The sequence below is a fragment of the Orbicella franksi genome, chromosome 1, assembly GCF_964199315.1.
Source record: "Orbicella franksi chromosome 1, jaOrbFran1.1, whole genome shotgun sequence".
Classification (NCBI taxonomy): Eukaryota; Metazoa; Cnidaria; class Anthozoa; order Scleractinia; family Merulinidae; genus Orbicella; species Orbicella franksi.
In genome coordinates, this window is record NC_138145.1 from 7,940,914 (window position 1) to 7,953,561 (window position 12,648).

Consider the following 12,648-nt stretch of genomic DNA (forward strand, 5'->3'; position numbering starts at 1 on the left):
TTGGCACAGATGGGGAGACTGCTCTCGCTGAAGCCCTATCCGAGAATTTTCCACAAGCTATTCATCTTCGATGTTTCCTCCACCTCCGAAAAAACGTGGAGTCCAAGCTAGTTTCACTCGGTTTACCCGATCATCATCAGTACTTTGCAGAAATCTTTGGCAAACAAGAAGGCATTGTCTATGAGAAAGGTCTTCTAGACGCGACAAGTGAAGAAGAATTTGACGGAATTCTTGCTTCTCTCTCTGAGCCATGAGCACGAAGGGAGAAGAGTGAAACATCACAATTCCATCTATGGATGCTAGAAAGATCTGACTTGATGAAAAGCTGCATGATCGCTAGTGTCAGAACTAGAGCTGGCCTTGGTTTACCTCCTGAAAAGTTTTATACGAATGATTCGGAAAACACAAATCGTCGATTGCGACATAAAACACGCGGCAAAGAATTAGGGGAAACAACTTTTGCCAAAGTAATGAAGGAACTCATCGAAGACGATCAAGAGACAGAGTTTATTTTAGGTGTATTTGGCGGGTCCGGGCAATATGAGTTCAGAGAGTCATTTAAACATTTAGAAATCTCAAAGGAAGACTGGTTTGGAATGAGCGAAGCGCAGAGAAAAAAGAAGGTAGCCAACATTTATGCCCTGTCGATTGAGGACATGTATGAGCCAAGAGATAATCAGAGCCAGGGTCGCATGTTTTCTGCACGATCTAGTACAGTAGTACACTTACCAACTAAAAACGATCTTTCCTTGCCCGCGTCTTCAGTGCAAGATCAACTTGATCGCCACATTGCAATTCACATATGGGAGAAAGCTGGGCGACTTCTTTCACGAGAGGATACCATTCTTCCAGCCCCATCTAGAGATAATTCTTTAAAAGCATTCTCGGTGTTATCAGAATTTGGTGACGCGCCAAACTTTGTTCAAGTTTCCAGCAATGGGAAAATAACTTGCACGTGCAAAAACTTCAAACCTAAAAAGATTTGCGCGCATGTTGTTAGTGTCGCCGAAAAACAAAACAGTTTGAACGAATTTGTCAAGTGGTATCTGAAACAAAAGATACCTAACAACTTAACAGCTGTTGCCACGCTAGATGTAAACGTAAAAGCTTCCGGAAGGAAACCGAGCGCCCCAAGACGTCGAAGGCAAGCAAAAACTGACGTTCAAATATATAGCTCTTCTTTGCCGCCAAGTTCCCTGTCTGTATCAAGCACACCTCATCTTCCTCAAATACAAATCACAGCCGACCAAGGACCATCGTGCAGCGTCTCGTTATCATCGGCCTCGTTACATCCACCCATACGACCCTCTTTATCGGTTCCTACAGCTCCCCCCGTACAACATTCTGGGCTTACTCAATCTTGCAGATATCCGCCACCCACTTATCCATATTTAAATTCACTACCTATTCAAACCGCATCCGTTAATCCACATGTCGCTGTACCTCCAGGTTTTCCACTACCACCAAAACCTCCCATTCCACCCAGTCACAACCCATACTTTTTAACAAAACTCAAAGGAAACATTGCGCGCTGTAAAGGGTGTGAGGGTTTCTTTCGTAAGGATTTACCGGAAAACACTATCGACTCTGTTGCCGTAATTGGGCGGAAAGAGAGTGACTGGTATCCATTTGTTTATGAAGATGGATCAAAGTGCTGGAGAATGTCAAGAGTTCAAAACCACTACTACCACATAAACTTGCCCTGTCTGAAGAACCGTAACCACGACTTCACAATATCTCACTTAACATCTTTGTTAAGCAGGATGGAGGGAGGACTTATTATTTCTAATGCCATGGCACAAGAGCTATGGGAGAGATTCGGAGAAACGATATTTCAATAACGTGACAGCCAGCTTAACTATTTAGGGTTGCGTTACTAATATAGGCCGCTAGGAATAATTGAAGACAAGAAAACTCAATGTACAATATACTATCATGCAAAGAAAGAACAATTAAACCTTTTTTAAAAAAAGCCAATGTTCCGAATTCCAATCACTATGCCTTCTCGTCCAAATTCATAACTTCTTTAACAAAGCTTCAAATCTCTTGTGTGACACACCTTTTACTCAGAAACAAAGAACAAAGTACAGGGAATGTGAGGGTGTTTCTTGTTAAGGTTTTTTCTTGTTTTCTGTATATTTTTTTATAATTTAAAAGTAAGGTATTGCGTGACCACATATCGTGACTCAACTGCAACCGTCTGATTGTCAAGCCGCAAGAGTCCAGAGTTCAGATTCTAGGTTTTATTATAACTTTAAATTAATAATTTATTTTTTCTTTACATTTATTTATTATTATTTATTATTATTATTATTATTATTATTACTATTATTATTATTATTATTATTTATTTATTTTTTTTTTTTTAATTTATTTTTTTAATTTATTTTTTATTTTTTTAAATAAAATTCCGAATTCCGAATTCCGGATTCCGAATTCCGAATTCCGAATTCCGAATTCCGAATTCCGAATTCCGAATTCCGAATTCCGAATTCCGAATTCCTGGTTTTCCAACCTACCATACGGTCTATACGTAAAACCGTCAAGATTTCGATCTCAATGATGTAAAATTTTCAGCGGTCACAAAGATTGTTTTTCTGACAAGCGTATCGCTCTTTTCGTGAGTTGAATAGCTAATCCATAGTGATGTTCTCGGTTTTCTTAAAAGCATCTGATTTACACAATACGCACTGTTTATTGCTGGTGAAGGTTACCGTATTTTAACTGAAACATCCATTTTTAAAGTTTTTAGTCCGTGACCATAAATTTTTAAGCTTTTAAAGAATTGACTTATTTACTCATATGCACTTGATTACTCATCGTATTTTATCTCAGAAGAAGTATTTGATGGTCACCTTATAAAAACAGACAGAAAAGTCTTAAATGATGCCTCGGTAGAGCACTTCGGCATGAATTTCCTAGTCTGATATTTAATTTTTCCTGATATTAAAACTAAATCAAGTAATAATGAAATAAGTTTCTAAAGTATCTCATGAGACAATTACTTCTTCTGCGAATGATAACAAAGATTTTAATCAAATGGACGTTACTCGTCTCACCTGCCATTAATGTCATGGATTATTTATCACCTCATATTCAATCACCTCATACTGGCACGTGAGAATTATCGCTGCGGCTAAATGACCGGCAGCCGGTCAAAGTTTTAAAATCACTAAATGACCGGTAGTCTGAACTTTTTCTCAAATTTTAAGAAATCGAAGGAACCCATCCAATTCAAACTATCATAGGTCGATTAAGAACTGCCAAGCGATCCAGAAGAGCTGTATACATCGCAAGGTTAACGCTTGGTTTAGACTCGGGTCAGAGAGCGAGACCATGATTTGTGACACTTCATTTTTTTTTTTTTTTGATCGACTGCCGTCACGGTTTCCAACTCACTAAATGACCGGCAGTCTGATATTTTTCTCAAATTTAAGGAATCGAAGGAACCCATCCATTCTCATACTTCTAATATAGAAAAAAATTTTGGGTCGCTTGAAACTTCTCAGTCGACATATTGTAAGATAGCTTGTACATGATCGGTTCGCTCGATTCCCTTAATTAGACTCGGACTGCCGGTCATTTAGTCATTTGAAAACCGTGACCGGCAGACGACCTAAAAAAAACCTAAGTGTCACAAACCAAGGTTTCGCTCTCTGAGCCTAGCGTAAACCAAGCGTTTATTAGACTTGCGATTTACACAACTCTTCTAGGTCGCTCGGGTCAGTGGGATGGGTTCCGTCGATTCCTTAAATTTGAGAAAAATATCAGTCTGCCCCTCATTTAGTGATTTGAAAACCGTGACCGGCAGTCGGTCAAAAAAATCTCAAGTATCCCAAACCATGGTCTCGCTCTCTGAGCCGAGCGTAAATCAAGCGTTAGACTATACAGCTCTTCTGGATCGCTTGGCAGTTCTTAATCGTCATATGATAGTTTCAATTGGATGGGTCCCTTCGATTCCTTAAAATTTGAGGAAAATATCAGACTGCCGGTCATTTAGTGATTTTAAAACCTTGACCGGCTGCCGGTCATTTAGCGACAGCGGAGGAGAATTATTGTATATTACATTTTGTGTACGCATATTTAAGTAGGCTAGCACGTTATGCAAATTTTGTTTTTGCATGAACAAGCAGAATAAACTTCTTCGACAACACACTACAGCTTTGTCATAGAATAATTGCTAGTAGGTACTTGGAGCTGACAGCTGATTGGACGTTGCATGTTAGTATATCATTCTTTTTCGCAAACTAGTTTCAAGCCTGCTCCTAAACTGTGTGATTGAAATTCGTTCCATCCTGAATTTGTTCTTTTGTTTACATAATAATGAACATTCCCAAAATACCTTACACAGCTTGTGGTTTAGAAGGGTCACAGTCTTTGTGTTGGGTTGCGATAAACACAATCGTTCCTGTGAAGGAGATATATTCTGTCGCCCTGTAAAAGGGTAAAATAATAGTTTCCCCCTAGAGCAGTTTTAGCTACTGCACTTTGATAAGCTTCCTGCTGACTATTGTATCATTTTCTGTTATCACTTGCCAGTCACTGAATCAATAACGATAGGAGAGTCATGCTTGCTAGTATGCAAACAAAGTCTACGTTTCTGCATCACCCAGAGAGACAAGATATTAGTTTTTGCAGGACAACTTTTCGATGCTGGTTTGTTAAAGAAAAGAACTTAAATTGTAAATTCAGTGCTCAACTGTCTCAGTTTACTTGATAGCTCTGAAAGCATTTTTCTCTTTAGTCAAGGAAGCGTGAAATGGAATGTTTTATTCATTATCATATTCATTCAGTCATTTTCACTCTTTGTTTTTATTGGGAAAAACAATCTCTTGACTAATCAAATAACGAATCGAACGGGCAAGTCTAGCTGGTGTAAATCGAACTACACTAGTTGATCTGAGCAGTTCTTCGCAGTACTGGCCAAATGCGGTCTTCGAGGACTATACTGAAGATCGCGTCTACTGGATTGACTCCTACGATGATGTGATTGATTCCACTGACTTAAATGGGCAGAATAGGCAATTGCTCTCTGGGGACATTCACCCTTCACAAAACATGAATCCCTTTGACTTCACAGTCTATAGCGACACGCTTTACTGGAGCGACTGGAATACTGACGGTATTGAGAGGCTCAATTGGACTTCAGCAGATTACATAGGAGGACTTGTCAGTTTGAAATCCAACCAGCCTTTTGGCATCGCCTTAATTGACCAGTCACGACTACCATCTTACGCAGGTAATGCAAATCGACCTCCACTTACATTATTTAAGCCTGATGACATGACATTTTCTGTTGTTTGTTACCTCTTCTGAGGGATAACTTCATGTGATCTGACCTCAGATTAATTGGGCAAGACGATGCGTTACAACCTTGTTTGCACGTTTTTGCAAGTGACTATGTATTGGTTCATTGTGACGCTGCATGAACGAAGAAATTTTGTGTTTGAACAAAGAGTTTCATGAACGATGACCAAAGAGTTTCTGGGTTTACTAATGCATTTGTGTATATATGAAGCTTCTTAAGCAGCTTCAAGCAGTGATCTTTAAGCCCTGTGGTCCTACCTCTGGTGGGCCCAACGTTTTTTTGGTCCCTTACAGAAGGTTCAACAATATTATCTATAATTTCTATCCTCCAGTTGCTAAAATTTTCAATCCTTATTTTTGTTGTCTATAATCTGGTGTCACATGATCACAATTAGCCCTTTCGGGTTATTCTTAAGTAAACTCCTTTGAACTCGATCCTTGACCACTTCTTCTATTGTTTTTGGCTACAAATCATTGAACTTCAACTTAAAATGGTCAATTTTCTGGTAATGCTTCAGTAATTTTAGGTTATCGACCACTTTGATCCCAGACGCACAAACAGTAGTTTGATGGTTCGGCATTGAGTTCAAAATTACCAAAGCCTAAATTTTTGACGGTTGTCAGTTACAATCCGTAATAATCCCAGTCAAAAATAATAATAATAATAATAATAATAATAATAATAATAATAATAATAATAATAATGACCGTCGTAGTGTCCCTTTAAACACCCTTGTAGCGTTTCCATTTCTAATTGCCTTTAGGATTCTCCTTCTCTTTAGAACACCATTATTATGAGGTCTCGTACATTTTGAAGGTAATTTCGTGAGTCAAAAAATGGCTCAAAAGATCGTGGGTATTGACAATATTATATTACAGTGCTCAGGTTTTCTTTAAATGCTCAACATTCCCATATTCGACTTATAAGTGAGATAACAACGTGAAAACGTAAGATTCCTTCTGGTAGGATCATGATAGGTGTAGGATTCTATCTCAAATAGGCTTAACGCTATTCAGAACGGGATTTTTCTGGTACCGGGGGTGGTGCTTTTGAGGTCCCCCTCCCGTAGCTCTTAAGTGTTGAGGCTATGAAAATGAAACTTGAAGGAATTTATAGCACATCCAAAAATATTAGAAATATAGAAATATGGAAAGAGAAGTAGGAAATGATCATTTTAGAACAGCCCGCCATCTTGGATCGCAAGATTTTTCCAGCAGATTCAAACTTAGACAAACCCATCAAAAAATTTAGCTGAAAGGGTAAGGCCTCTACAAGGGTTTTTTTTTTTTTTGCTTTAACGCTTTCGCAGTTACAGGCGATAGGCATGACCTTGTAAGACAAGCCAGCTTACAATAAATTATAAATTGTAGGACTATCATATAGCTATTACTAAAAGAAACAAAGCTATTGTTGCTGCTATTCTTACGGACCTTTTAAAGATTTGAAGGAACGCTTAAAAATGCTTCAATTGCCACGTAATTTGATCCATAACCCGTATTCAGTACAGTGATTTTACCATTCCCGTGAAATAGTTAGTAAACAGTTACATACTATTAGACACTAATTCCATTGTTTTCTTTCGTTAGTTTTGGCTATTTTTGACTAATTGTTAATGATGTTTCTTCATATGTTATATCAAACTCTCTATCACGTAATGTGATCTAACCTTCATCGAGTCATAAAGTTCAGTTACATTTTAGGAAACCAGCAATGCAAAGTAAACAATGGAGGCTGCAGTCACTTATGTCTTTTGACGCCTGATGGATTTTCGTGTGCCTGTCCGGATGGTTTGCTATTGTTATCGGATGGAAAAAACTGTCAAACAGGTAAAAACGTTTTGTTTTCATCAATTTATCATTCGCCTTTAATTTAAACTTTGCTTTTCTTTAGACGTGACGAATACGCTGCTCCATATATTTCATATCCTCGACATGGATCCCTTTCTATTTGCATTATTTTTTTATTTATTCACAGTGCCCCCAATTAGCACAACAGTGCTGAATACATTTTCCATACAAGGGACTACCCCCCCCCCTCCCCTCCGGGATTTACGCTAAGGAAAAGTGAAAAATGAAGGCTTTAGCTCTTGCTATATCACAGTCATCCGTATCCATTTTTGAAAGGACACCATTTCCTTCATCTCTAAATCTATTTCCACCAGTATCCTTAAAGCCACGTCAATGCATTATTAGATTTTATTTGCTATCATTAATCACTTAGGCCCGGTTTAAACGTCGCATTTTACATGCGCTGAATCAAATACTAATTTTAGTCGACTCGAATGAATAAGTTCGGCTGATTTGATTTAAACGTCGCATTTTTTTGCCGAGTAAAATTGCTGATCGCGAGCGACGTGTTCATTCCCAGCTGACTCCGCTCCAAGTTTCCCACCAATGCGGCTGACAATGATAAGGAGCACATTTTGCGTTAAGATCATTGATACCTTTAAACCACCATCCGAGCAAACAGAATGGAGCGATTTATAATGCACATGGCAGTGCATTACCTCTTAAACTCTGGTTTTCATTTCACCCTCCTGTTCAAATTCAAGTTCATAGACCTCGCTCTCCATCTTCTACATAACTTTGCTAAAGAGAAGTAAGAACCACCGCACACACTATCATACTCAACAGTCGCCATATTACTTTCCTGCTCCGCATGTCATGTAACACAGAGCGGTTTTTGCTTGAAGGCCTAAACTTAAGTTTAATTGGTGTTGCATAACTACATTACACGATCGGAGCGAAGCAAGAACCCCACATACTGGTGTCTGCAACCGCCTTCCTTCTACATGATACATCTCCTGCTACATCTGTCGCCAAAAATTCCCTTCAGCTTGTTGTGCGCATGTCATGCAGCACAAAACTTTGGAGTTATGGGTAAAATATAATTTAACATAATTTATGAATTAGATTCGGCCCATGTAAAATGCGGCGTTTAAATCAACTGTCGAACTTCAGTCGTATATTCGACTGGATCAGTCGAATATTCGACTGAACTTGCATTCAATTGAAATAGGTCGCACTTAATTGATTAAAACGTCGCATTTTACATGTAGTTAATACAGCAATTAGATTCGGTGCATGTAAAATGCGACGTTTAAACCGGGCCTTACTTCAATTTCAGATTTCTCAAAATTTCTTCTCTTTGCCGAGGGACGCAGCCTGAAGCAGCTGCCATTGAATTATAGCACAACTCCTTTTAGAATTCCTATTACTAAGGAAAATATCTCAAGTCCCACAGCCCTGGACTACAACTTTATTGACCGAAAAGTCTACTGGACAGACACGGATCTGGACACAATCTCCCGCGCGTTTCTGAACGGATCCAATCTGGAAACCATAGTCTCAGCTCGACTCGAGACACCTTATGGACTTGCTGTCGACTCATTTGGCCAAAACATATACTGGACGGACAGCAGTGAACGACTGATTGAGGTTGCATCCTTGAATGGACTATATCGAAGCGTCCTTGTTAGAGAAAACTTGCAAAGTCCAAAAGATATTGTCCTGGACGTTACGAGAGGGTATGAAAGTTCTATAATCTGATTCAATGTTGTTAGTCTGTGAGGAAGCAAAATATTCTGAATAAGCTATCGATCCTCACGCGAAAAAAAATCGCCAACAAGTTTATATTACATTAGAAGTGAGTAGATCACTGAAATTCTAATTATATTTGACACTCTTCTTAAGGGTAACCAATTACAGCGCGGTATCTGTTTTGCTAAGCGAGTCATTTTAAAAATGAAAATAGGCAACTTGTGATGCATATGTTGAGTTCGGTTGTTTTAATAAACATAAAACAGGTTTCCGTATTTTAAACTTATTAAGGCTTAAGTATAATTTAAACATTTTGTTGCCGTAAAAATATCTGCCTTAGTCTTTTCATCGATAAAATACGAGTCCTTGACTTTAGATCTGAGAGCCCGCTTAATATGGACACCCTAATAATTCGGACACTTTGGCATGTCCCCTTGGTGTCCGTATTAAGGGGTTCCACTGAATTCGCCTTTGCCACGATTTTTTCTCGTCAATAATGATGTACTTTTACTACGTAAAGACTAGAAACCACTGAAACTCTACAAATTAAATAGGTTGTTTATAACAGGTAGTTTTTGACAGAAAATAATGGGATTTCTCGGCATAACTTTACACTTTTGAGATTTGGTTGTCATTTGGTTGGTACTGTTATGATTCCGTCACTGTGTAGGTGACAAGGTTCTTTGAAAAGACAAAATCATATATTGGTTTTTAACAAGGCTTTTCGCCATTTGGCAAAGTGGTTTTGATAGTTTTGCTTTGTGTAGTTAATATACTATACATTTTTTTAAAATTCAGATTCATGTATTGGACTGACTGGATCTCTCGGAACTACAATTCGAAAATAGAAAAAGCGGACATGGATGGTGGCAACAGAACAGTGGTTGTTCAATTCGGAACTGACTACAGATTCTCTTTTCTTAGTGGCCTTGCACTGGATGTAACAAAGAACTGGCTTTATTGGGGAGATTTTTATAATGATAAACTTGAAGTGTATGAGTTTTCTTCAAACAAAAGAAGAGAAATAATCTCCTCTCATCAGGAAGCTTATCTAAGTTATCCGTTTGGGCTGGCGCTTCATGAGAATCATCTTTTCTGGACTGACTGGTCTTATTATGGAGTGTACCGAGTGGATCGAAATACGGGGTTTAACGTAGAAAAAGTCCACTCTTCCCAATCTCGACCTATGTTAATTCGCGCCTATGACAAAGAGATTGACCTCATTCCAGGTATTTTTCAATTTGAGACTGACAATTGATAAATACCAGTAAAGCTCGGCTTCTTGAATATCTCTAACACTATCGCCATATCAGTTGGCTTGCGAAAGGCTGACGTGAGGTACATTTTTGTTACTTACCAATGCATCAGTAAGTCTAAAGAATGACCACAACGTAAAAGAACTTTGAGCAAAGGTACAATGGATTGAAAGAAGACTTTCTTAATGTCACAATATTATGTCATCCTTACGCAAGACTACCGCGCGAGAGCACTGGTTTTTTTCAGCGCTTCTTCCGCAGTCTTTTCTCGGCGCGCAAAATGAGAGCCGAAAAAACCGGATACTCTAGAACGCTCACACTAGATAGAAAGCATGCAAAATTTATGATCTTTCATATTTTTTTTTTCAGTCACAGACCAATGCAATCATAACAATGGGGGATGTAGTCAGCTTTGTCTGCTGACGCCTTTTGGAAGAAAGTGTTCATGCTCAGATGGTCTCGATCTTCGAGATGATGGACAAACTTGCGACGGTAATATTAAAGGAAATTAAGTATATATAATTTAACCGGGGAATAACCCACATACTTATCTGGAGAATTCTGGGTTTGACATGAAACGACATTTTATGTTCAAAATAGCACAACTATTAACCTACGTTGCGACCCTCCGCAGGTGATGAGCACGTTGCCGGACGTAGGGACACATTTTTGGCGCCAACTTAAAAGGTTGAAGCCACAAAACGTTTTATATTTTTCACTTCGAACAATCTGATACGGTCTTTGGAATTTTTTCGTAAATATTCAACGCTGTCTCTAACACCGTTTCCAACGAGAATAGTTGCCTGAAGTCGCCCTTTCTTGTTAACATACATTGACGTCTGGACTGTACGGCTTTTCTCGCCTGCTGAATCCTGATTGGTCAATTCAAATTTCAGACTCACCAGCCGCATGCAAGGCATATGATCGTTCAGTACACTTCATACCCGGACATTGTCAATCTCCACTTTATACTTGCGTTTATCCAGATAACATTTTCTATTTTATGTGAAATAACCTATTCCACACCCACGAAACGAAATATTACAACCTAACCTAACACAACACATTGCAAAGCATAACAGAAGCCTATTGTACCGTCCTGATTTCGTGTGATATCAGGTCATTGAAGCGATAAAGCTAAGTTTACGGCCAAAACTTGGTACGGTAAATATTAATGGTACCTTTTCTTGGGGTTCAGTGGAATATTACTGATATCAGGCTCGTTTGGTCTCACAATGAATCGGCATGGCTCAACCAAACTCGCCTGATATGCGCCGAATAGTACCAGAAAGGTACGATGAGGTATAATAGAACATAACGCCTTTCATACATTACATAATAAATTAGTAACTAAAATTAATAAATTGCCTGTTATTGATAGTACTAATGATTTGTCAAAGTTGCTGTGGATCCACGAGGCGATAGCTGAGTGGATCCGTAGACTGCTTTGACAATGTTATGACGAAATTCACTGTCAAGAACAGGACAGATGCATAAGAAACTATTGTCGGCCATTTTGAATTATAGTGTTTCAAATAGCTATTATGGGATGCTTACGGGGTCAAATACATAACAATTTGCCAACTGAGCATCCCATAATAGCTATTTGAAATAATAGAATTCAAAATGGCCGCCGTATCGCCGAAAAGATCCATTGTCCGCTTTCCCTCGTTGTGTCGCATTAAATTGATGTGTCTGTCCGCTTATTAACAATGAAAATCAGCCAATGATCGCTCGAGAATTTCTGCAGTTATTTTAAAATTGACCATGGAGCCCGTTCCGCATATTGTTTTTGTTCTTTTAAATGTTTTTCGTTAGTATATTAATAGGCTAAGTGACGTTCCTGCAAGCGCGGTCCATTAGCTTTCAATGACATTCATTAGCGTGTCACTTGCCACATCTGAAAATAGCATAATAAGCAGGTTCTTATCGCAAATTTGATTTTTCTTGCTCGTGAGAAAAGCCATACGGAAGTCTAATTGACTTACAACAGTTTACGAACGCGAATTTAATTCCAAGATATGTAGCGAGTATATTTCAAGGTGTGTGCGCCCCGTCCGCCCTCTGTGCGCTCCGTCCGCACCGGCAAAACAAATAAGCCCAGTTTTCGAAACGGTTTTTGTCAAACACTTGCTCACCGCAAACGATGCTAGGCCCAATTAGCCACTCTACCCTCACGAGACTCGGAGTAATACTACCTGACTTTTAAAATACCAGCGATTATTGCCAAAACTTGAGATATATTATTATATCTCTCAGTTAGTACGCGCGCTGTGATTGGTCAATTTAGCGTGCCGTATTCTACTGTACGGCCCGCTAAACTTTAAAGCTGTTTTTGTTGCCAAAATGTTTCGTGATTTATCGGCAAGTGCTCTTAACTTTTTCTAGCAAGTAAAAGTTTAAAACTTTCTGTTGACTACAATCATGGACAAAAGTGTTGACACATTTGAGCAAAACAAACGCTTTCTATCAGCGTCCTTCCGGAATTTCAAAAAACATTTTTTTGTCGATAGCCAAGCCCCCCTCTCCCCCTTTTCAATGTGGA

The 12,648-nt window shown here is 38.8% G+C and overlaps 1 protein-coding gene across 2 annotated transcripts in view; it reads left to right on the forward strand.

Moving 5' to 3' along the window:
• The first annotated feature begins 4,959 nt into the window (after window positions 1–4,959).
• LOC145487572 (low-density lipoprotein receptor-related protein 4-like) overlaps window positions 4,960–12,648 on the forward strand; it is a 50,494-nt gene continuing 42,805 nt past the window's right edge. For both annotated transcript variants that reach the window (XM_081466402.1, XM_081466408.1), the window contains exons 1-5: window positions 4,960–5,239; window positions 7,009–7,134; window positions 8,435–8,834; window positions 9,646–10,076; window positions 10,473–10,595. In XM_081466402.1, coding sequence (XP_081322528.1) covers window positions 5,059–5,239; window positions 7,009–7,134; window positions 8,435–8,834; window positions 9,646–10,076; window positions 10,473–10,595 — 1,261 coding nt within the window. In that variant the 5' untranslated portion in view covers window positions 4,960–5,058. The remainder of the gene's footprint in view (window positions 5,240–7,008; window positions 7,135–8,434; window positions 8,835–9,645; window positions 10,077–10,472; window positions 10,596–12,648) is intronic.